The sequence below is a fragment of the Callithrix jacchus genome, chromosome 7, assembly GCF_049354715.1.
Source record: "Callithrix jacchus isolate 240 chromosome 7, calJac240_pri, whole genome shotgun sequence".
In the NCBI taxonomy this organism is placed as follows: domain Eukaryota; kingdom Metazoa; phylum Chordata; class Mammalia; order Primates; family Cebidae; genus Callithrix; species Callithrix jacchus.
In genome coordinates, this window is record NC_133508.1 from 46,386,757 (window position 1) to 46,408,491 (window position 21,735).

A 21,735-nucleotide genomic window follows, 5' to 3' on the forward strand; every position below is an offset into this window, starting at 1 on the left:
GGCACACAGTATCACTCATATGGTATGGCTGGCAAAAATTCTATAACCTAGATCTCAACGTAGGGAAACTCCAGACAAACCCAAACTGAAGAACATTTGACAAAACTGGCTTCTAACTCTTCAAAAAGGTCAATGTGATAAAAAAGCAAAAAAGGTGAGGAAATAAGTTATGAAAAGAAAGAGAGACAAAGGATATTAGAGATACAACAATTAAATGAGGCTCATGATCATGAGGAAAATTACTAGGAAGGTCATTGTTGAAAAAACTGGCAAAATCTGAATATGAATTATATTGGACTATATGGTATTGTATTAGTGTAACCTTTTCTGATTTTGCTAATCATACTATAGTTATGTAAGATAATTTTCTTGTTCTTGAGAATACACACTAAAAAATATTCAGGGGAAAGGGGTCTGATATTCATATTTCATTCCCAAATTGTTCAAGAAAGGAAAATACAGGTTAAGTAATCCTAATAAAAAAATTCAAAATCGAATGTTCCAAAATCTGAAACTTTCTGAGCACCAGCATGATGGTCAAAGGAAATACTGGAACGTTTTACATTTTTAGAGTAAGGATGAAGAATAACGCAACTATTCCAAAATTCCCACGCCCCCGCCAAAACACGAAATCCAAAACACTTCTAATCCCAAGCATTTCAGGTAAGGGATAGATTCAATATGTACCACAGGGAGAGTCATAAAGCAAAGAAGAGAACACAGAGAGTAATACAGCAAAAAACAGAGATAGAGGTTATCTCGTAACCTGTATATTTCTACTAATTTTGTGCATGAAACAGGTTTTGACCGGGTTTTGACTGTGATCTGTCACAGGAGGTCAGGAGTGGAATTTTCCACTTGTAGCATCTTCTCAGTGCTCCAAAGCATTCTGGATTCTGGAGCATTTTAGATTTCGAATTTTCAGATTAGAGATGCTCAAAAAAACCTATAATAAAGCAAATCTATAATAAAGTTTAAAAGGTAATAAAATAAAATTAATAAACACAAAGCAAATATGGCAAAATATTAACAATTGATAAATCGAATAAAAGATAATACGGAGGTTCTTTCTTGTACTAGTCTTATAACTCCTCTTTGAATTATGAATACAAAATTCCAAACAAAAATTTTACATATATAAAACAAATAAAAAATATCTGCAGCAACCTCCACAACCATCAGTTCTCATGGCATCTGGAGAGCTGACACATGAAGGACAATGAATGACCTGCCTCGCTGCCTGCAGTCATGGTGCTTTCATCCACAAACTGAAGTCAATTAATATCCAGCTCCAAACTCACTTCAATCTTGGAATATAGGATCAGTCCTCCTCCTCCTAGTCAAAGAACCTCAAGGAGTCTTGAAACTGAGGAGTTCCATAATTAGGTTAGCCACTAGGTCACATTAAACCACAAATTCCAATTTTAGAAATGGGGCTCTGTTCCAGGGAACAAGCCGTGCTTTGCACTGAGTTCACCCCGGTACCCTACTCAGTGCTGAAGGGCATCCCAGATACGGGCCTTTCTCCAAGAGAATTTTCTCTCGGAGTTCTCTTGAACACAGGCTGCTTGCCCACTGATGCTGACTACCCACTGGACCTCACTCCTGCCATGACACTTTCTAGCCCATCATTTGCCAGCCTGCAGGGATATACACACAATCTGCACCCTGGCTGCCTTGTACATCTGTGATCTCTGGATCCTAGACATCCTTCTCTCCTATTAATCCCAAGTGAACAACAGGTGAAGGATTAGCACTTCTGAATAGATTAAAGGAGAGCTGAGTCAGAGAGAAGAATACACAGTTTGAATCAATTTTTTTCTAAAATTAAAAAAAACACTTTGTCCATTGTAATACTTAATTTGTAATGAGTATATTAGGTATGTCCTTCAAAGGTAAATAAAAGCTGTAACATAAAAATTGCCTAAGTTTTATCTTAAAGAATTTTCTACTTACCAAAAATAAAAAATGTCTAAAATGTTGTATTTACTAACACAAGAAATTTTAAAGCAAAAATGGGGTAAAAAAACAACATTCAGGAAAAGTCTAGAGAAAAAGACTTCAAATACAGATATTTTAATTAGTACTGACTCCACATCAAGAGAGAAGTGTTAAGAAGCAATTTGTTTAAACTTCATTTACTAAGTGCCCCTCACATCCAGACGTGGAACTGAGTTTGATTGATAGACGATAGATAGATAGATAGATAGATAGATAGATAGATAGATAGACAGACAGAGATCTAATATCCAGGAAGCTTGCTCATTTACCTATTAGCTTCAACGATTTGGATGAGTGTAGTGGCTCACAAATTTAATTCTGGCACTTTGGGAGTTGGGTGGGTCACCTGAGGTCAGGAGTTTGAGACCAGCCTGGCCAACAGCGTGAAACCCAGCTTCTACTAAAAATACAAAAACTAGTTAGGCGTGGTGGTGCACACCTGTAGTCTCAGATACTAAGAAGGCTGAATTGGGAGGATCACTTGAGCCTAGAAGTCAGAGGCTGGAGTGGGGCAAGATCGTACCACTGCACTCCAGCCTGGGCGACAGAGTGAGACTCCATTTCAAAACAAACAAAAAACCCAACAACAACTAAAACCAATTTGTCACAAGTTTTCTCAGATTTCCTATGGTGAAAATCATTATCCTTTATTAATATAAGTCATTTTTTAATTTCCAGTCCTCATATATTTTCTTCTTTAAGGATACTGAAATCCTTCTATTGTTTCTGGTTTTAGAGGGAAAAGTTCCCACACTCTACCTTTAACTATGGTGCTTGATGTGGGCTTATAGTAAGTTAACAGATAAATTAATGGCAAGCCATTCTTATAGTATATAAACTTGGACATGCATATTTTTAATACCCTGCTAGACACTCCATTTGTTAACATTTCATTTAAATATTTTACATTCATAAGACTGAACCTATAAATTTTTTTAACCTGGTTTTAGTATAAAGGTTTTATTAGCTTCATAAAATGACTCAGAGGACCCATACCAACTTTCTCTAAGCATGAGTCCAATTTATTTTTCTTTTTCTCTTTTTTTGTTTTTGAGACAGAGTTTCATTCTTTGCCCACGCCGGAGTGCAATGGCATGATCTCAGCTCACGGCAACCTCTGCCTCCTGGGTTTAAGCAATTCTCCTGTCTCAGTCTCCCAAGTAGCTGGAATTACAAGCATGTGCCACCATTCCCAGCTAGTGTATTATTATTATTTTTATTTATTTTGAGATGGAATTTTGCTTTTGCTGCCCAGGCTGGAACGCAAAGGCACAATCATGGTGGATCACTTGCAACCTCCGTCTCCCGGGTTCAAGCGATTCTCCTGCCTCAGCCTCCCAAGTAGCTGGGATTACAGGTGCACTCCACCACACCTGGCTAATTTTTTGTATTTTTAGTTGAGACAGGGTTTCACCATGTTGGCCAGGCTGGTCTCGAACTCTTGACCTCAGGTGAACCCCCCACCTCAGCCTCCCAATGTGCTGGGATTACAGGCATGAGCTCTATGCCTGGCCCCTTTTTTTTTTGGTATTTTTAGTAGAGACAGGGTTTCACTATGTTGATCAGGCTGGTCTCAAACTCCTGACCTCAAGTGATTCACTACCTCAGCCTCCCAATGTGCTGGAATTACAGATATGAGCCTCCAAGCCCAGCCTGATTTATTTTTCTTTTTGGTCTAATGAGATTTAAAAAAATTATTCTATGCAAATTATAAAAACTGCCTTTAAAGGAAAAAGGTATGCAGTTTTTACCCATTTCCTCTTTCTTCGAGGCTGAAATCTGGATGTAATGGCCACCACTAAATTGCAACCTTGAAACAAGAGAACAGCTGCAGCCGAGGTAGCAGAGGGTGGACCCCTGATAACTGTGAGGTCCTAGTCTAGTAGTGCTTCCTTTCAAACTCTACTTACACGAGAGAGAAATAGAAGTGATATTTTATTTAAGCATTGTACACAGTCTCTTTCTGAAGCTTCTAGTATTTGAAGTTCTTGGGTACGTATCTTGCTGTTCATCTCATCTGACCTCAGTTAATGGCACATGGTTTCTTCCACTATTTCTGGTGGTAAGCTCGCATTCAAGAATGTTTTGCCTGTGGGGATCCTACAGGATCTTGGATGAAGGTCTGTCCCACCAAAAAAAAAAAAACAAAACAAATTTTTTTTTACATGTCCTTCTGCCAGGTGACCTGGGAGGTTTACTGGCATGAGACCACTTTTTATATTGTCTTCTTATCCTAGAGTTCTCACATTTTGGAGCCCCCAGAATCCTAACTCCCCTCTAGGTTGGAAAATGTTAACAAACCCAATCCAACATCACCATGAGCTGCGAAAGGATCAGCTTACTGCTTTAGTTTTCAGTTTCTCTTAAATTCTTTGGAGCTCAGCTCTGAAGTTAAAAGTTTTGTTATGTGTTATTCAACATTCCTAGATGTTATCTGACAAAGGGTTCTTGAAATGATCAAATCAAATGATCAAATAAAAATAGGTTTTTGTCCTGTTTTATTAAAGTTCCCCTAACTTCAGTAGGCTGTATTTTCCAAACATACATGTACTCTCAACTGTCTCCAGTATTTGCCATCTCAGGTAAATGTTTTTGAGAATTCAAATGTAATGGCAGATAAAAGCAAGCAAGAAAAAATGTGTATCCACTCTAGCTGCTCATCCTCAAAAGCTACAGAAAGATCATGAGCTGTGTTGAGTGGAAAAGGAGACTTTTAGTCCAATGAAAGTAAATTGTGAAATGTCTCAAAGTCAAATTACTGAAATACAGGCAGGCATTTTAGATTGCCAACTTTTCTGCTTAAGTATAAAGAGTCATGCTGAGAAAAAAAATGGTCCCAATGTTACAGAGTTAAGTGATAGAAAACTAGAAATAAATACATTAAAGACAATGAAATAAGGCTTCTTAATGTTAAATAAGAATGTCACAAATAAGGAAAAGGGAATAAACCAGCAGAAACTCTGTAGTACTGGATTGAACTTGGAGAATTTCATATGAACTTACAAATATACACACAGAAATACAGGTGCAAATGTGTGCATTATATACAAGATAGATACAAACACACACACTTCTAGCTCTGTTTCTTAGAAGGCCAGAAAGCAGCAAAACAAAGTAATGAGCACACTTAGCACCAAATCTACGTTTCTAAATCTTCTCCAAAAGCTGGGAAAATCTGACCTCAAAATGAATAACAACAGTAACAGGCCATAAACAACTGAATAAAATAGGAGGCTGTTAGTCCTCTAAATAAATGCATAAACTGAAAGTTTGATGAAGATGAGATCTACGTAACACAAAGCAACCTCCCACAAAATGGTTATTACAAAGGGAAAAAGAGACACTGTACAATGGCAAAACCTGGCAGACACCATAGTCTGTAACTGATCAAAGTAAACATTACCAGCAACTGGATATTAGCACTGTGTACTGACAGGATACAGAAAGAACACACAATTTCTGTGATACATGATCTAAATCTAATAATAAGGAAATACCATAAATCAAACTGAAAGACAACTGGGCACAGTGGCATAAACCAATAGTCTCAGCTACTAGGAAGCCTAGTAATCTAGGCTGCAGTGCACTTAAACTGCCCACTCTAGCCTGGGCAACATAATGAGACACCATTGCTATTTTAAAAAAAATTAATGCAAACTGAGGGCTAGAATACAAAATAATTGGTCTATTCTCTTCAAGAGTACCAAGGTCATGAAACCAAGAAGAACCGAAGAACTGTTCCAGATTGAAGAGGATTAAACAGACATGACAACTAAATCCATAATGCCAAACAGGATCCTTCTGCTGTAAAGGTTTTTTTTTTTGAGACAGAGTCTCACTGTTGTTACCCAGACTGGAGTGCAATGGCACCATCTCGGCTCACCGCAACCTCCGCCTCCTGGGTTCAAGCAATTCTCCTGCCTCAGCCTCCCGAGTAGCTGGGACTACAGGCACGTACCACCATGCCCAGCTAATTTTTGTATTTTTAGTAGAGACGGGGTTTCACCTTGTTGACCAGGATGGTCTCGATCTCTTGATCTCGTGATCCACCCGCCTCGGCCTCCCAAAGTGCTGGGATTAAAGGCGTGAGCCACTGCACCCAGCCTTGCTGTAAAGGTTTTTATTGGGAACACTGGCAAAATCTGAATGGGGTCTGAGAACGCTGCAGTAATAATATTTCATTGTTTATTTCCTGATTTTGAGGGCTGTATTGTGGTTATGTAAAAAAAAAATGAACCCTTGCTCACGTGAAATACACAAAATATTGGAGTGTAAAAGAGCTACAGGGTGACAACATACCTCCAAATGATTCAGTTAATAAAAGTCTTCAGGCCAGACATGGTGGCTCATGCCTGTAATCTCAGCACTTCGGGAGGCCAAGGTGGCAGATCACGAGGTCAAGAAATCAAGACCATCCTGGCCAACATTGTGAAACCCTGTCTCTACTAAAAATACTAAAATTGCCGGGCACGGTGGTGCATGCCTGCAGTCCCAACTACTCGTAAGCTGAGGCAGAAGAATTGCTTGAACTCAGGAGGCAAAGGTTGCAGTGAGCCAAGATCACGCCACTGCCCTCCAGCCTGGTGACAAGAGTGAGACTCTGCCTAAAAAATAAATAAATAAACGTCTTCTACTCTACTTGCAAGGAACTATTCTGCTTTAAAATAAAATAAAATGCACACACTGTTCTAACTATTGTACTAATTCTTGCTATTATTGCAATTGTCAGTCTAGGAGAGAGAAAGTATAGTTCTTGTAAATACCTCAAGTTTATGACTTTGAACATAATGATAATAACACATAAGCCTCAACGCTGCTGTAAAACTGCACCCTAGAAAGAGGAAGAGGAAAAGGGAGGAAAGGATGAGAAGAGGTGTGAGAAAAGCAGATAGGCTGCAGGAGACTGCAGGTGATCATGTACATTCTCCCCCAGATAAGATCTGAGATCAGATCTGAGCCTTCAACTTGTTTTCCCATTTAACCAGTAAGAGAGGACTAGTGTGCAAAACACAAAAGAACCAAGAATATAATTAGTTGTTTCTGCAGTACAGACCAAGCCTCTGAGGAAATTGCTGATACTTTTATTAGATATTATTACAGAGTGAGAGTTAGCATCCATACAAAATGCTACATTTTAAATGATATGTCTTCTTCACTGTCCTTAAACGCACTTCAGGAGCCTAAAGAACCTTTAATTTGGCAAGCGGAAATAAAAGAACAGCTGCCGGGAAAATTCATGCTTAATTATCAACAAGATAAAGCCATCTTTTCTCCAAAGGCCATTATCGTATCTTTTGTTCTTACTGGGACTCCATTCACCCTTACTTCCTTTCTCTCCTAACTCACAGACAGGAAGGAAAGGAAACCTTTTCCCAGGAATGGAGAGTAGAGAGCCAGTGGTCCAGAGTACAGTATTTAATAAACAAACAGAAAAGGCAGCACTGGCCTATGGTTGAACTGCCAGAAGTAGAGAGATGGGAAGATGGGGTAAAAAAAAAAAAAAAACTAAACTAAAAATCCAGCAAAATTTAATTGCTATAGGGGACAGGTTCATTTGCTATAAAAAGTCCCAATCCATTTCCCAATAAAACAGCAAATCAACCAGATGGCTAACCGTCTATCTGGTAGAATCATGACATCTTGAAAAGTAGTTTATGTTTTCCTTTTAGATTTAACACTTTATGGGATTAAAACAAAAAAAAATTTAGTATTTTTCAACCTTGTCTTTAAAAGAAAATTTTTAATTACTTTTACAATTCCCAAGAAGAAACAAAAAAATCTGACAGTTTACAGTAGTTCCCTGCAGGGTAGCTTTCATCATCTGCATCTTACTGATGCCGAAACAAAGTCCAGAAAGTGCATGCTTCACCCTTGGACACAAAGATGAAGGAGCAGCCCGGGACCAGAACCCAGGCCACCTGGATCTAAAAGGAGAGATCTTTCCAGATGCCTGGAAGCATCAAGTAGTCAGATGAAATGGCTACAAGGTATTAGACAAATGAAAAAAGCTGCTGAAGACAGTAAAGAGAGACATATAACCATGTCCCTATGCTCATCTCTTTTTGCAAGCTAAGACCAATCTATTTTATATTTTAACCACTGACAATGGTGTTTTAGCCAAATGCACATAAGACCTAACTGGCTTCATTTATGAAGCTCTCTGGGGTGAAATTTATGGACTTTATCAAGTTTCTTGGCAGATTCTGGATCAGACCCTTCAAACAAATTGAGAACACAATGACATTATTTTGCAGAGTATGATCACCACAGAAGTAAATCTGGGATGAATCTTGTTCACGTGTGCAAAACAACGCTCCCTGAGTGTAGAAATGTCAAAAACAAACTCCAGAAGCAAAGCCCAATTACATAGCGGTTCAAAGTTAGGCCAACATTCGATTTAAGGCTCTCTCATTTTTCACCGTCCCTTAGTAATTTGTATTCTACTTGAGCAAAAAAACAAGCCCCCCAAAATTTTTGCTCAATTAAGTTTTGTTCCTGCTGGCTACAGTGCCTCACACCTGTAGTCCCAATACTTTGGGAAGCTGAGGAGGGAGGGTCACTGGAACCCAGGATGTGGAGACCAGCCTGGGCAACATAGTAAGACCCCAAATCGACAAAAAAATTTTAAAAAGAGCCAGATATGATGGCACAGGCCTGCAGTCCCAGCTACTTGGGAGGACGAGGCAGGAGGATTACCTGAGCCAGGTAAGGTGAGGCTCTAGTAAACCTTAACCACGACACTACACTCCAGCTGACACAACTGAGTGTGACCCTGTCTCAAAACAAACAAAAACATGAGTTTTATTCCTTAAATTTCATGGCTAGCACTAATACAGAGTCATAATCCCTTATCTAAAATCCTTAGAAAGAGAGGTTTACCATGCATCAGATTTTTTTTTTAATTTTAGCACTACAGCAAATATGTCATAGCATGTAACACCCCAGCAGTGTTCAAGCAATAACCCATATTCCATCGCATTAGTATATTAACAGTAAAACTTATACAAACTCACAAAAAGTGAAGTGAATTAAGAATATAAATAGCTTCCTATCAGTTCAGGTTAGGTTCAGCCATCAAGTGTGTTTTGGCACCAAACTTGGCATAAAATTGGTTAGATTACCAGAACTTTCATATTTCAGAATTTAAGATAAGAGAGCATTAGATCTATTTTACTATAGATGCTTTATCAGTATTAATGATAAGTATTCTAGATCAAAAAGAATGAAATCCCACTATCACACACTATTAGTTCAATAAGCAGTAATCCATCAAAAAAAAATATCTATGACAAGACACAACATTCAGAAATATAATGACCAAGTTAGAGAAAAAAATAAAATAAAGTTGTACATTGAAATTTTAAAAGGATCCATGCAAATAAATGTGAAAAAAATTACAAACTTTCAGTGCTGATCAATATGCTATCAAAGTATGGAAAATTACATAAATCAACTTATAACTAATATTGGAAAATTTGCTCTGAGAAATAAACAATTCCAACTTAAGGTTCACTTTCAACTGCTCACTTAAAGTTCCTGCATTACTATTATTATTATTAATATTATTTTTGAGATGGAGTCTCACTCTGTGGACTAGGATGGAGTGTAGTGGTATGATCTCAGCTCACTGCAACCTCTGCCTCCCAGGTTCAGGCGATTCTTCTGCCTCAGCCTCTGGATTAGCTGGAACTACAGGCCTGTGCCACCACGCCCAGCTAATTTTTATATTTTTAGTAGAGATAGAGTTTCACCATATTGGCCAGGCTGGTCTCGAACTCCTGACCTTGTGACCCACCCACCTAGGCCTCTCAGAGTGCTGGGATTACAGGTGTGAGCCACTGCACTCCACCCAGTTCCTGCATTATTTAAGGGTAGGACAACAGTCATGAAAGTCTGCAGTCCTGGAATCACTATTCCTTAAATTTCCTGTGGACTTTCTGATATGCAATATTTCACAGGACCATTATACAATCAGAAAAAGTTTGACATTTCCTTTCTACATTAACTTACACATTTACTAAATAACTCAGGGCACTAAGAGTCAGCATACAGTACACTATGTAGCCTTCACTACTTACTAGTTCTGCTCATTAAAACTGGGGGAAAATTATAAGGAAACCAGCTTATCACACAGCTGCCTCCCTCACAAACTTGGAAAAAAGAAACAGGTAAATTCTGCAAGGGTATGCACCCTGGGAATTCTCAGAACTGGGTTGTGCATAGCCATTTTTTCTATACTCTGCTAAATCAGACACATTTTTTGATCATTTGAGCAGCTGCGGGAACTATACACCTAATCCCATACTTCAGGGACAGAAGGTAGTGTTCAGGATAACATCAGCAAGCCAAGGCAGTAGGCTCCACTGGCTCCACTGCTGCAAATGTCTACAACGGCCTTACCCTTTAACTATGAGAAGTTTGAGATATGCCTCATCCAACACTACTCAAGCACTTAAAACACAAAGCAGAAGGTGGACATAGGGAACACAAATATAGAAGAAATCAGTGGTGACTAGAAAGGTCACTAAAAGAAGTGAGATTCAGGATGCAGATCCTATAAATGCGCTGCTATCACCATGTCTCTGTGTTCCTTATCACATCCATATTTTAAAACAAATTCAATGGGATGTACTGTCCTGAAGGACTGCCAGCAATACACAGTGAAAAATGAGAGAAGAACTTGAGTGCCTAACTTACAAAGGTAAGTTACATATCACTTTTAATAAACATTCAGCAAAAACATGTGTAACTAACATTCGTAAAAATATAATTTTGGTTAGTTGTTACAAACCTGAGAGCTGAACATTTAAAAGACAAAAGCTACTTTAGTTAATTCATTAATATAACCCGCCCAACAGGAAAACTATCATATGATTAAATAAGCACAGTTATTACTAAAATAACATCCAATTCCTTTGTATCTAGAGAGAAATCCAAGTTCAAGCACTCTACAATTTACCTGGGCAACGGGAAGATATGAGAAGGCAGTCAATAAATGCATATGTAAAATAAGTATTTCAAAATATAAGATGCTTAAGAAATACTACCACTGACCAGCTTCTAATTATCATTGGAACATGGCATGCTTTTGAAAACAAACAAACAAACAAACAAACTTAATCATCATAGTTTTCTTTATTTCTCCCCACCACTCCCAAGATGGAGTCTTGCTCTGTCACTCAGGCTAGAGTGCAGTGGCACAATCTCAGTTTACTGCAACCTCCACCTCCAGGGTTCAAGCAATTCTCCTGCCTCAGCCTCTAGAGGAGCTGGGATTACAGGTGCATGCTACCATTCCTGGCTAATTTTTGTTTTTTTAGTAGAGATGGGGTTTCACCATGTTGGCCAGGCTGCTCTTGAACTCCTGACCTAGTGATCTGCCTGCCTCGGCCTCCAAAGTACTGGGATTACAGGCATGAGCCACCAGGCCCAGCCAAGCATCATAGTTTTCTAAAGGAGAAAAGGTACTCTTTGATCAGCATTATATTACTATCCATACATCAAGCACTACCTAGAATCTAGCTTCTGATGCTGTCTAGAATCTAGCATCTAACATTGAGAGGAACAGAGGGAGAGAGAAAGAAGGATACACTAACATATAAGACCCAAGAGAGCTGCACGCAGCTCCATACAACAACAACAAGAAACATGTTCCTGTCTGGGTACAGTGGCTCACACCTGTAATCCCAGCACTTTGGGAGGCCCAGATGGGCGTATCACCTGAGGTCGGAAGTTCGAGACCAGCCTGATCAACATGAAGAAACCCTGTCTCTACTAAAAACACAATAAGTTAGGCCGGTGTAGTGGCACATGTCTGTAATCCCAGCTACTTGGGAGGCTGAAGCAGGAGAATCACTTGAACCCAGGAGGCAGAGGTTGTGGTGAGATGAGATTAGACCATTGAGCTCCGGCCTGGGCAACAAGGGTGAAACTCTGTCTTTAAAAAACAACAACAACAAAAACACGTTCCCTTTTACCCACTAGGTTGACTACCCAACAACATTTTAAGTTTTACATATGGTTTCTGAGAGTCCTCTAGAAAAATGTTCTCAATAAAGCAATGCCCATTTTGCATTTACACTTTTTTTTTTTTTTTGAGACAGAGTTTCGCCCTTGTTACCTGGGCTGGAGTGCAATGGCGCAATCTTGGCTCACCGCAACCTCCGCCTCGTGGATTCAGGCAATTCTCCTGCCTCAGCCTCCTGAGTAGCTGGGATTACAGGCACGCGCCACCATGACCAGCTAATTTTTTGTATTTTTAGTAGAGACGGGGTTTCACCATGTTGACCAGGATGGTCTCCATCTCTTGACCTTGTGACTCACCCGCCTGGCCTCCCTAAGTGCTGGGATTACAGGCTTGAGCCACCGTGCCCGGCCTTTGCATTTACACTTAATGCAGTTCTTTTGCTAACTTCTTTGAGCCAAGTATCTTTTATTTGTTTGTTTATTTATTTATTTATTTTTGAGATGGGCTCTTACCCTGTCGCCCAGGCTGTAGTGCCGTGGTACAGACACAGCTCATGGAAGCCTTGACTTCCCAGGCTCCTGAGTAGCTGCGACCACAGGTAGAGCCCATCATGTCCAGTTAATTTTATATATATACTTTAAAGTAGAGACAGAGTTTCACCATCTTGGCCAGGGTGAACTCCTGACCTCGTGATCCACCCATCTCAGCCTCCCAAAGTACTGGGATTACAGGCTTGAGCCACCATGCCAGGCCTGTTTTATGTTTTGTTGAGAGAAAAGCTCTTGCCATATTGCCTAGCTAGGCTGGTCTCAAACTCCTGGGCTCAAGCAATCCTTCCACCTTGACCTCCCAAGGTTCTGGGATTACAGGCATGAGCCACTGCACCTGGCCATGGATGTTTTATGTCTATCTAAATCTTCACACGTGTGAATATGTCTTGGGTGTCCAGAGCACATATTACTTGATCTCCTAACATTCCTGTTTTTAAAATCCTTAATAAAACAGGTAAGTAGTCACATAATCAAAACAGGGCAAATACAAATATATACACTCACAAAAATTCTTCCACATGCTACATTAAAGTAGCATCTATGACAGACATAAAAAATTAATTGTTAAATTACTCTGACTCTTGCTTTTCATTTAAAAAAAATTCAAACTATTACATAGATCTTAACAAGATGTTTTGAGAACTACATGTGTCCAACTCATACTAGCAGTCTTACTAAAGATATATTTCAGTGAGTGTTCCTGGAGTGTTATTACCAAGAGTGAACAAAACAAATGAGTAACCAACAAACTTTCCAAAAATTACCTAGTCTTTTTCAATATGTTATTATGGAAGACTTGACAGAATGTGAATCAGGGAAATAATCTACCAATTCTTTTTTTTGAGATGGAGTTTTGCTCTTGTTACCCAGGCTGGAGTGCAATGGTGCAATCTCGGCTGACCGCCACCTCCGCCTCCTGGGTTCAAGCAATTCTCCTGCCTCAGCCTCCCGAGTAGCTGGGACTACAGGCGCGCGCCACCATGCCCAGCTAATTTTTGTATTTTTAGTAGAGACGGGGTTTCACCTTGTTGACCAGGATGGTCTCGATCTCTTGACATCATGATCCACCCGCCTCGGCCTCCCAAAGTGCTGGGATTATAGGCGTGAGCCACCGCGCCCGACCTAATCTACCAATTCTTAAATTCAAATACAGATCAAATAAAAGTATGTCTTTATCCCACCTTCTTTCATTCCAAATTTTCTCATTTTTCTTTTTCTAAATAAAAGTAAAGAGCAAACAAAAAAGTCACTTTAGATGCCAAAGACATGAATTACAACTCCTCCCAAAGAAGTTTACTGTAGGACTCTGGAGTCATTTTTTTTTTTAAGTGTGTTACTAGTGTATGTCCAGATGAACAAATACACACACACACACACACACACGCACGCACGCACACGCGCGATAAGGAAGAGTTCTCAACGAATGGACACAAGTGACTCACTTACCTTGTCTCAGGGTTATATCCTAATATGTAGAAAAATGAATCCACCCGGGCTTTAAACTCTCTAGCAGCAAATATGTCAGAAAAATGGGAGATGTTACACTTCCCTCTGGGAAAAAGAGGAAAAAAAAATTAGTAATACCCTCGGATTGCTTTTGCTAACCAAAACTGGAGGGGTAAGGGTGGGGGGAGCACTGAACTAAGTCCACAGTGCATGTAGAATCCAGCTACAAATACCATACTTGATTACCTACTCAGTTTTTCTTTTCCATGACTGGTTTACTGTACAACTTCGTAATTTGACTGCTTTTATATCACCATTTTACTAATAGAGTAAAATTAATTAAAACAACAAAGATTAAACTGGAGACAGGACTATGAGAAAAGAATATTAAAGTAGAAATGGAGAAAAATTTAAACCACTGTGAAAATAAGAAAAATTCAGTCTAAAGCCTTCCTAAATCATCAAAAAAAAAAAAAGAGCCTTTCTTCCTACTACATTATGATAGGCAGAAAGTACAAGTGTTTAGAGCTAAAATGTATAATATTTGACATTTCCTTGACAGCTTCTGACCAATAAATATTTTTTTCTCCTTTAATGTGCAACAAATAAAGTTACCTGGAAATTAAACCTAGAAAAATTTTAACCTTTTTATATAAACATGGGCCCCAATATACAAGAAGTTCTCAAGTTTTGGGTAACTTTAAATGGCTATAAGTTAGAAATCACTTTCCCATAGAAATACTAAAATAAAGCAGAGTAAAGTTTTCAGGTTCATCTACCACTTAAAGTTAAGCCAACCTGTAGCTGAAAACTCTACAATACTTACTACAGAACTGCTTAAGCAATGGTTGCATGCACCAAGTATCCATATAAATGCCAGCAGCATTAGATCATGTGGTAAGGCCTAACTTCCAAATACGAACACACACACACACACACACACACACACTCCCTCCCTCCCTCCCTCCTGGATTCCCTCAAGGGCTTATGTACCTGTCACCAAAGCAGGGTCAGTCAGGCACCGTGACTTCATACCTGTAATCCCAGCACTTTGGGAGGCCAGGGCAGGAGGATTGCTTGAGGCCAGGAATTTGACACAAACCTGGGCAATGATAGCGAGACCCCATCTCACCACAACTCGTTAATTTAAAAATTTTTTGTAGGTGGGAGTCTCACTAGGTTGCCCAGACTGGTCTCAAACTCCTGGCCTCAAGTGATCCACCTGCCCTGGCCTCCCAAAGCACTGGGATTATAGATGCGAACCACTGCACCGGGTCCCAATCTCCATTTTTAAAATTAAATAATAATGCTGTTGATATAAAGACCCTTAAGGAGCTATAGATTGGAAAGTATCTATAGTTCTATAGAATAGAAACTACAGAAAATATTCCAGCATTACTGAGCACTTGAAACAAAACTGATACAACTGAGAAGAACTGAATTTAAAATTTTGTTTGATCTTAACAAATGTAAATCTAAATAGCTACATATGGCCACTAGCTACCACAGTGAACAATACAGATTTATAAGACATTTCCATCACAGCAAAAAGTGCTATTAGAAGTGCTATAACATTCATTACTACTATTTGTAGATAATAAAATCCAATTCAGGGAAAAATATAGAGTAAGAATCAACTTTCCAGGCCCAGAACTACCTCTTCTATATTTAACTAGAACTAAAATAAGCTTCTGGGAAAGAAAAGGTGGGTATGACCTTTTTTACAAATGAACAACTAGCTTACTCTGAAAAGAACTACCCATCCATCCAAGGTGATTTAATCCCTGAAAGCCAGAAGAAATAGATAAGTTCCTTTATCAGTAAAATAGAGAAAAATATGACCTACTACACTTATAGAGACAAAGTCTACAAAACTTTACTACACAATGCTATGCAAAGTAAGTTATTTCTATTATTGTCCATTACTAAAGGAAACTCTTCTGTTATTTTTCTTTGTTATTTCACTCTTAAACTGGAGTAATTAATATATCAATTAAAGGTACAGAAAACCTAGCCACCCATAACTCTAAACACAAACACTGGAAATCACGTACGTTTAGGGCAGGGTTTATCAATCTCAGCACTAATGACAATTTGTACTAAATAATTATTTCTTGTCAGAGGCTGTCCTGTACACTGTAGGATATTTAAGTGCATCCTTGGCCTCTACCAGTAGCACCCCTACGCATTTCTTCCTGACAATAAAAAATGTCTAAAGACATTGCCATATGTCTCCTGGGGAGGGCAAAATTACTGGCTAGGGAAAGCCAAAAGCAATAGGAATAGAAGCATTTCATCTGATAAATGACTATGAAGTTGGCTGTATATGGGATTTTTCTCTATCATCCAGCCCTTTCTCTATTTCTGTTTGTGTACATGAAAGTTACTGATATTTGAACACTTTTATTTTTTTTACTCTTTCTTATGCCTCCAATTGTACTGTACCTCTACTATAATGTGTAGTGAACATCCTTGCCTAGTTCCTGATGTCATTGGAAATGTCTCTCATGTGTTCCTATTAAATATGACACTAGATTTAAAGACAATCAAATCATAATCATAGTATTGGAAATAATCATATAATTTCTTCCTTTAGATTCAATAGTTTGATATATGCTATCAATAGAGTGAAAAACTGAACGAACCTTGCATTCCTGGAATAAATCCCAGCTGGTCATAATGTATTTTTAAATGAGGCATTAAAATTTTTAAAAAACAAAAAGCATTTGATTAATTACATCTAAGTTTCCTTCCTCATAAATTTATTTTATCTTTTTTTTTTTAGACGGAGTTTCACTCGTTACCCGGGCTGGAGTGCAATGGCGCGATCTCGGCTCACCGCAACCTCTGCTTCCTGGGTTCTGGCATTTCTCCTGCCTCAGCCTCCCGAGTAGCTGGGGTTACAGGCACGCGTCACCATGCCCAGCTAATTTTTTGTATTTTTAGTAGAGACGGGGTTTCACCATGTTGACCAGGATGGTCTTGATCTCTTGACCTCGTGATCCACCCGCCTCAACCTCCCAAAGTGCTGAGATTACAGGCTTCAGCGATGGCGCCCAGCCCTTATTTTTATCTTTATTATTTCATTCTTTGTACATTTTTATTGTTCCTATTATTCATAAAAGGTTTATCCATAATAGCTGAGAAACAATCCAAATGTCCAGCAACAGGTAAATAAACAAATAGTATATATTTATGGACAATAAAATACTACACAAATACAAAAATCTAGTGATACATAAAATACCATGGACAAATCTCAAAAATTAAATGTTAAGTACAAGAAGTCAGACACTGCATGATACCATTTATGTGAGCTTTAGAAGAGAAAAAAAAATTATAGTGAGAGAAACCTAAACAGTTGGTGATTCTGAGTGGGAGGTTTTGAGAGGGAAGGATCTTGAGGGAAATTCCTGAGATGAGGGGAATATGCCAGGTCTTGTTTAGGGCCAAACAAATTTATGAAAATGTGAACTTAAAAATCTACATTTTACTGTATATTAAAAAATTATTGGAGGAAAGTAAAACGATGAGAAACATAGCATATAGCTGTGGTTGTTTAAAGTTGGTAATCTTACCAGTTAGCCGGCCCTCAAACTCTGAGTATTGAGCAGAACTGAAGAAAGGGTTCCCATAACCAGGTAAGGCCACTGGGACTGGCTCTAATTAGGTGGCACTCAATTGAAGTATTTTTCAAATCACCTCGTAATCAACAGTGTTTATCTTAAAAAATGTGTGTATATGTGTGCATAAGTATGGATATGATTCTAAGTATTCAGAATTTTTTATCAGAGCCCTCTTCTCACCATAATCTCTGTCAAAATTGGGACAATATTTGACAATGTTTATGGAATAGGTGATGTGGACGGTTAAGAGAAAATCACCATCCCATCCACCTTGCTGAAATACCCAGTTTCAGAGCCGTCTAAGGTCCTGTATCTAAAGTAATGCTTCACTGTGAACAGAAATATGACTAAAGACAGGGAAGGCCCATGTCTTAGGGCGCTTTCATTCAACAGTAAAAAAAGGCATCCTGGAAATGCCTCATTTCAGTAATCCTTCATAGTGGGGCTTCAGAGAGTTTTATACCTGGGGCATCATCTGAAGGGTCTACCAAGAGAAGACGGCTATATGAAGACAATGAAGAGAGAAAAGAGTCCCTGTTATGTAAGGAGACAATACAAATGAAAACTGTGGTCTAGAAATTCACTCCCTTAAAACTACCAATAACTGGGAAGGTCTTCCTGTATTCCCAAGCATGCATAAACCCCAAAGAAACTCATACGAAGTGCACCAGCATACAAAGATCTGTTGAGAGCTATTATTATTAGTTTTTGTGACAGAGTCTCACTCTGTCCACCAGGCAGGAGTGCAGTGGTGTGAGCCCGGCTCATTGCAACCTCTGCCACCCGCGTTCAAGCGATTCTCTTGCATCAGCCTTCCGAGTAACTGGGACTACAAGTGTGAGACACCATGCCTGGCTAATTTTTTGTATTTTTAGTAGAGATGGGGTTTCACCATATTAGCCAGGATGGTCTCAATCTCTTGATCTAGTGATCTGCCCACCTTGGCCTCCCAAGTTCTGGGATTACAGGCTTTTGACCACTGTGCCTGGTCAAAAGCTATTATTTTTTTATGTGTTCTGTTTCTTGTTCTTCTGTTTCTGTTGGCTTCCTATTGGTTATTTGAACTGTTTCTTTAGAATTCCATCTTATCTCTAGTATTTTTTAGTATTAATATATTACCTTGTATATTTTTAATGGCTGCTCTAGGTATAACATACCCATATAATGTATCACTCAAAGAGAGAGACATTTTGCCAGTTCTAGTAAAGTGGAGAAATCTCACCTCTATTTAGGTCCCTTTGCCCCACGTGCCACCACTTTAAATTGTCTTAAGTATTTCCTCTATATACATTCAGTGCACATATATATTCTTATTCTTTTGATTAATTTGCTGTCATTTTTAAATTTGAGCTAGGAATTTAATTCATTTAATTTTTTCATTTTTATTGATGTGTTTAGTGCAACTAATTTCCCTCTGATCACTATTTAAATACATGTCAAGAATTCTGATACATACTATTTTTACTGTAATTTTAAAAAAATTATTTAAGGCAAGGCATACTAGTGTACACCTACAACCCCAGCTACTTACTATGGAGGCTTAGGCAGGAGGATCGTATGGGCCCAGGAGTTTGAGGCTGTAGTGTGCTATGATCGCCATTATACCATGAACAGCCACTGTACTCCTAACTGGATAACACAGTAAGACCCCATCTCTTCAAAAAATAATAAAAATAATAAATTCTTTTTTAGTTTTTTATTTTTTGTAGATAGAGTCTCCCTCTGTCACTTAGGCTGGAGTGCAGTGGTTTGATCTCAGCTCACTGAAGACTCAACTTCCCAGACTCAGGTGATTCTTCCACCTCAGCCTGCCCAGTAGCTGGGATTATAGGTGCGTGCCACCACATCCAACTAAGTTTTTGTAAAGATAGGGTTTCACCATATTGCCCAGGCTGGTCTCAAACTCCTGGGCTCAAGTGATCTGCCCACCTTGGCCTCCCAAAGTGTTAGGACTACAGGTGTGGGCCACCATGCCTGGCCGGAAAAAAAAATTTTTTAATTTTAGTTTGTATTTTTCCCTTTTGCCCAGGAGTTCCTTAACAGGAAGTTTTAAATTTTCAAGCAAAAGAGTCTTCTGTTCTTTGTTTTTATTAGTAACCATAGTTTTACTGCTTTCAATTGGGATGATTTTTTTCTGTGATCTAATATATGACCAATTTTTGAGAAGGTGGCAAGATATAGAAATGAATGTGTATACTTTAGTATTACAGGACAGAGTTCAATATATGTCTATAGGCCGGGTTCAATGGTTTACACCTGTAATTCCAGCACTCTGGGAGGCCGAGGTGGACAGATCACATGAGGTCAGGAGTTAAAGGCTAGCCTAGCCAACACAGTGAAACCCCATCTCTACTAAAAATACAAAACTTAGCTGGGCATAGTGGCAGGCATCTGTAATGCCAGGTACTTGAGAGGCGGAGGCAGAATCATATGAACCTGGGAGGCAGAGGTTGCAGTGAGCCAAGACGGTGCCACTGTACTCCAGCATGGGTGACAGAGTGAGACTTCATCTCAAAAAAAAAAAGGAAGATTATTAGCTTAGCTTAGGGGGAAAATGTCCAAAATGTGTAACAAGAAAAATCTGTACAAAATCTGTAATAAGAAAAAATGTTAAACACTTCTGAAAGACAGAAAAGTAAATATGAACAAGTGGAAAAACATCCCCTGTTCTTAGATAGGAAGACTCGGAAAGGCACTTCTCCACAGATTTAATACATTCAATACAATCCCAGTACAAATACCAACAAGCTTTTTTATGAAATAAAACAAAATATTAAGGTTCACATGGAAAAACAAATAACTTAAAAAGGGGAAAACACACATTAAAACATAGTATAAAGCCTCTGTAAGCTAGAGTGTAGTGCTGGCATATAAAGAGACAACAGAACAGCAAAACCAAAGAGGAAGTATAGAATACATATGGAAAGCAAGACACGACAGATGTGACATCTCAAACCTACAGTCAACAGAGATATTTTAATAAGTAGTGCTAGAACAACTGGGGAGAATTAGTCTTTAAATATGGTGTAGGAAAGGACTTTCTAACTATGACTCAAAATCCAGAGGCAATAAAAGACTGATACATTTGATTAGATAAAAGTACATTTTACACAGTAAAATAAATACAGTAAACAAAATTAAATGAAAACTGACAAAAGTGGGAGAAAAATATTTGCAACAACTGCATGTGCCACAGACATGTCAAGCACTTTTAAAAAGTAAAACAAAAAGAAAACCCAATAGAAAAGACAGACACTTACCAAAAAAACACACACACACAAATAACCTTCAAACATATGAAAAAAATGTTCAAACTCATTGTTAGTGAAATAAAAGTACTGAGATATCATCTCTCATCTATCAAACTTGTAAAATTTTAAAAAGACAAAACGTTCTATTAGGAAACAAGCTGTTTCATACTTATCAGAAGGAATGCAAATTGGTACATGTCTGCTGAAGGGAAATTTGGTACTATGTAACTAACTACATAGGCATAAACCTTTCAACCCAGCAATCCCACTATTAGAAATGCACCCTAAAGTTCCCAATGATAAGAAAATACATATGCACAAAGATATTCATTGCAGCGTCACTTACAATTGCAAAATCCTAGGAACAACCTAAATGCTCAAATACAAGAGAGTCGTTACAGAAACTATAGTATATCGACATAAGGAAGTAAAAGAGAATGAAAAAGTCCTCTGTGTGAACTGGTATGAGCAATTCCCACAATATACCGCCATTAAGTGAAAAGAGTAAAGTACAAAAGAGTATCTACAGTGTTCTACTGTTCACAGAAGAAAGACGGGGTTATGGGGTTATAAGAAAAGAAGCATGTATCTGCTGATTTGTGAAAAGAAAATGCTGAAGGATAATCTAGCAAGTAAAATGATCAGTTACCTAGAGCAGGAAGTTGGGAGTGAGAGGGAAAGAGTAGTGGCAGGATTGAAGGGTATCTTCTTAGAACTCTGACTCTTAGAACCACAACAACAGTCCACATACTCTCACACACTCATAAAATAACAGTCCAGGTCAACAAGGAGAAACCAAAAATGGGACGTAAACACCAATAAATGAAACTAAATGTATTACAAATAAACAAACACACATAAGGAGGTAAGAAAGAACAGAACTGAGCTAAGTA

General features: G+C 38.5%; 1 protein-coding gene across 11 annotated transcripts in view; it reads right to left on the reverse strand.

Annotated features, from left to right (window-relative positions):
* RERE (arginine-glutamic acid dipeptide repeats) overlaps positions 1–21,735 on the reverse strand; it is a 466,088-nt gene that overhangs the window by 171,371 nt on the left and 272,982 nt on the right. For 10 of the 11 annotated variants that reach the window (XM_078330305.1, XM_078330303.1, XM_078330301.1 and 7 more), the window contains one exon: positions 13,966–14,070. The exons of the other annotated variant lie outside the window; for it this stretch is intronic. In XM_078330305.1, the coding sequence (XP_078186431.1) occupies positions 13,966–14,070 (105 nt within the window). The remainder of the gene's footprint in view (positions 1–13,965; positions 14,071–21,735) is intronic. 11 annotated transcript variants of the gene reach the window in all.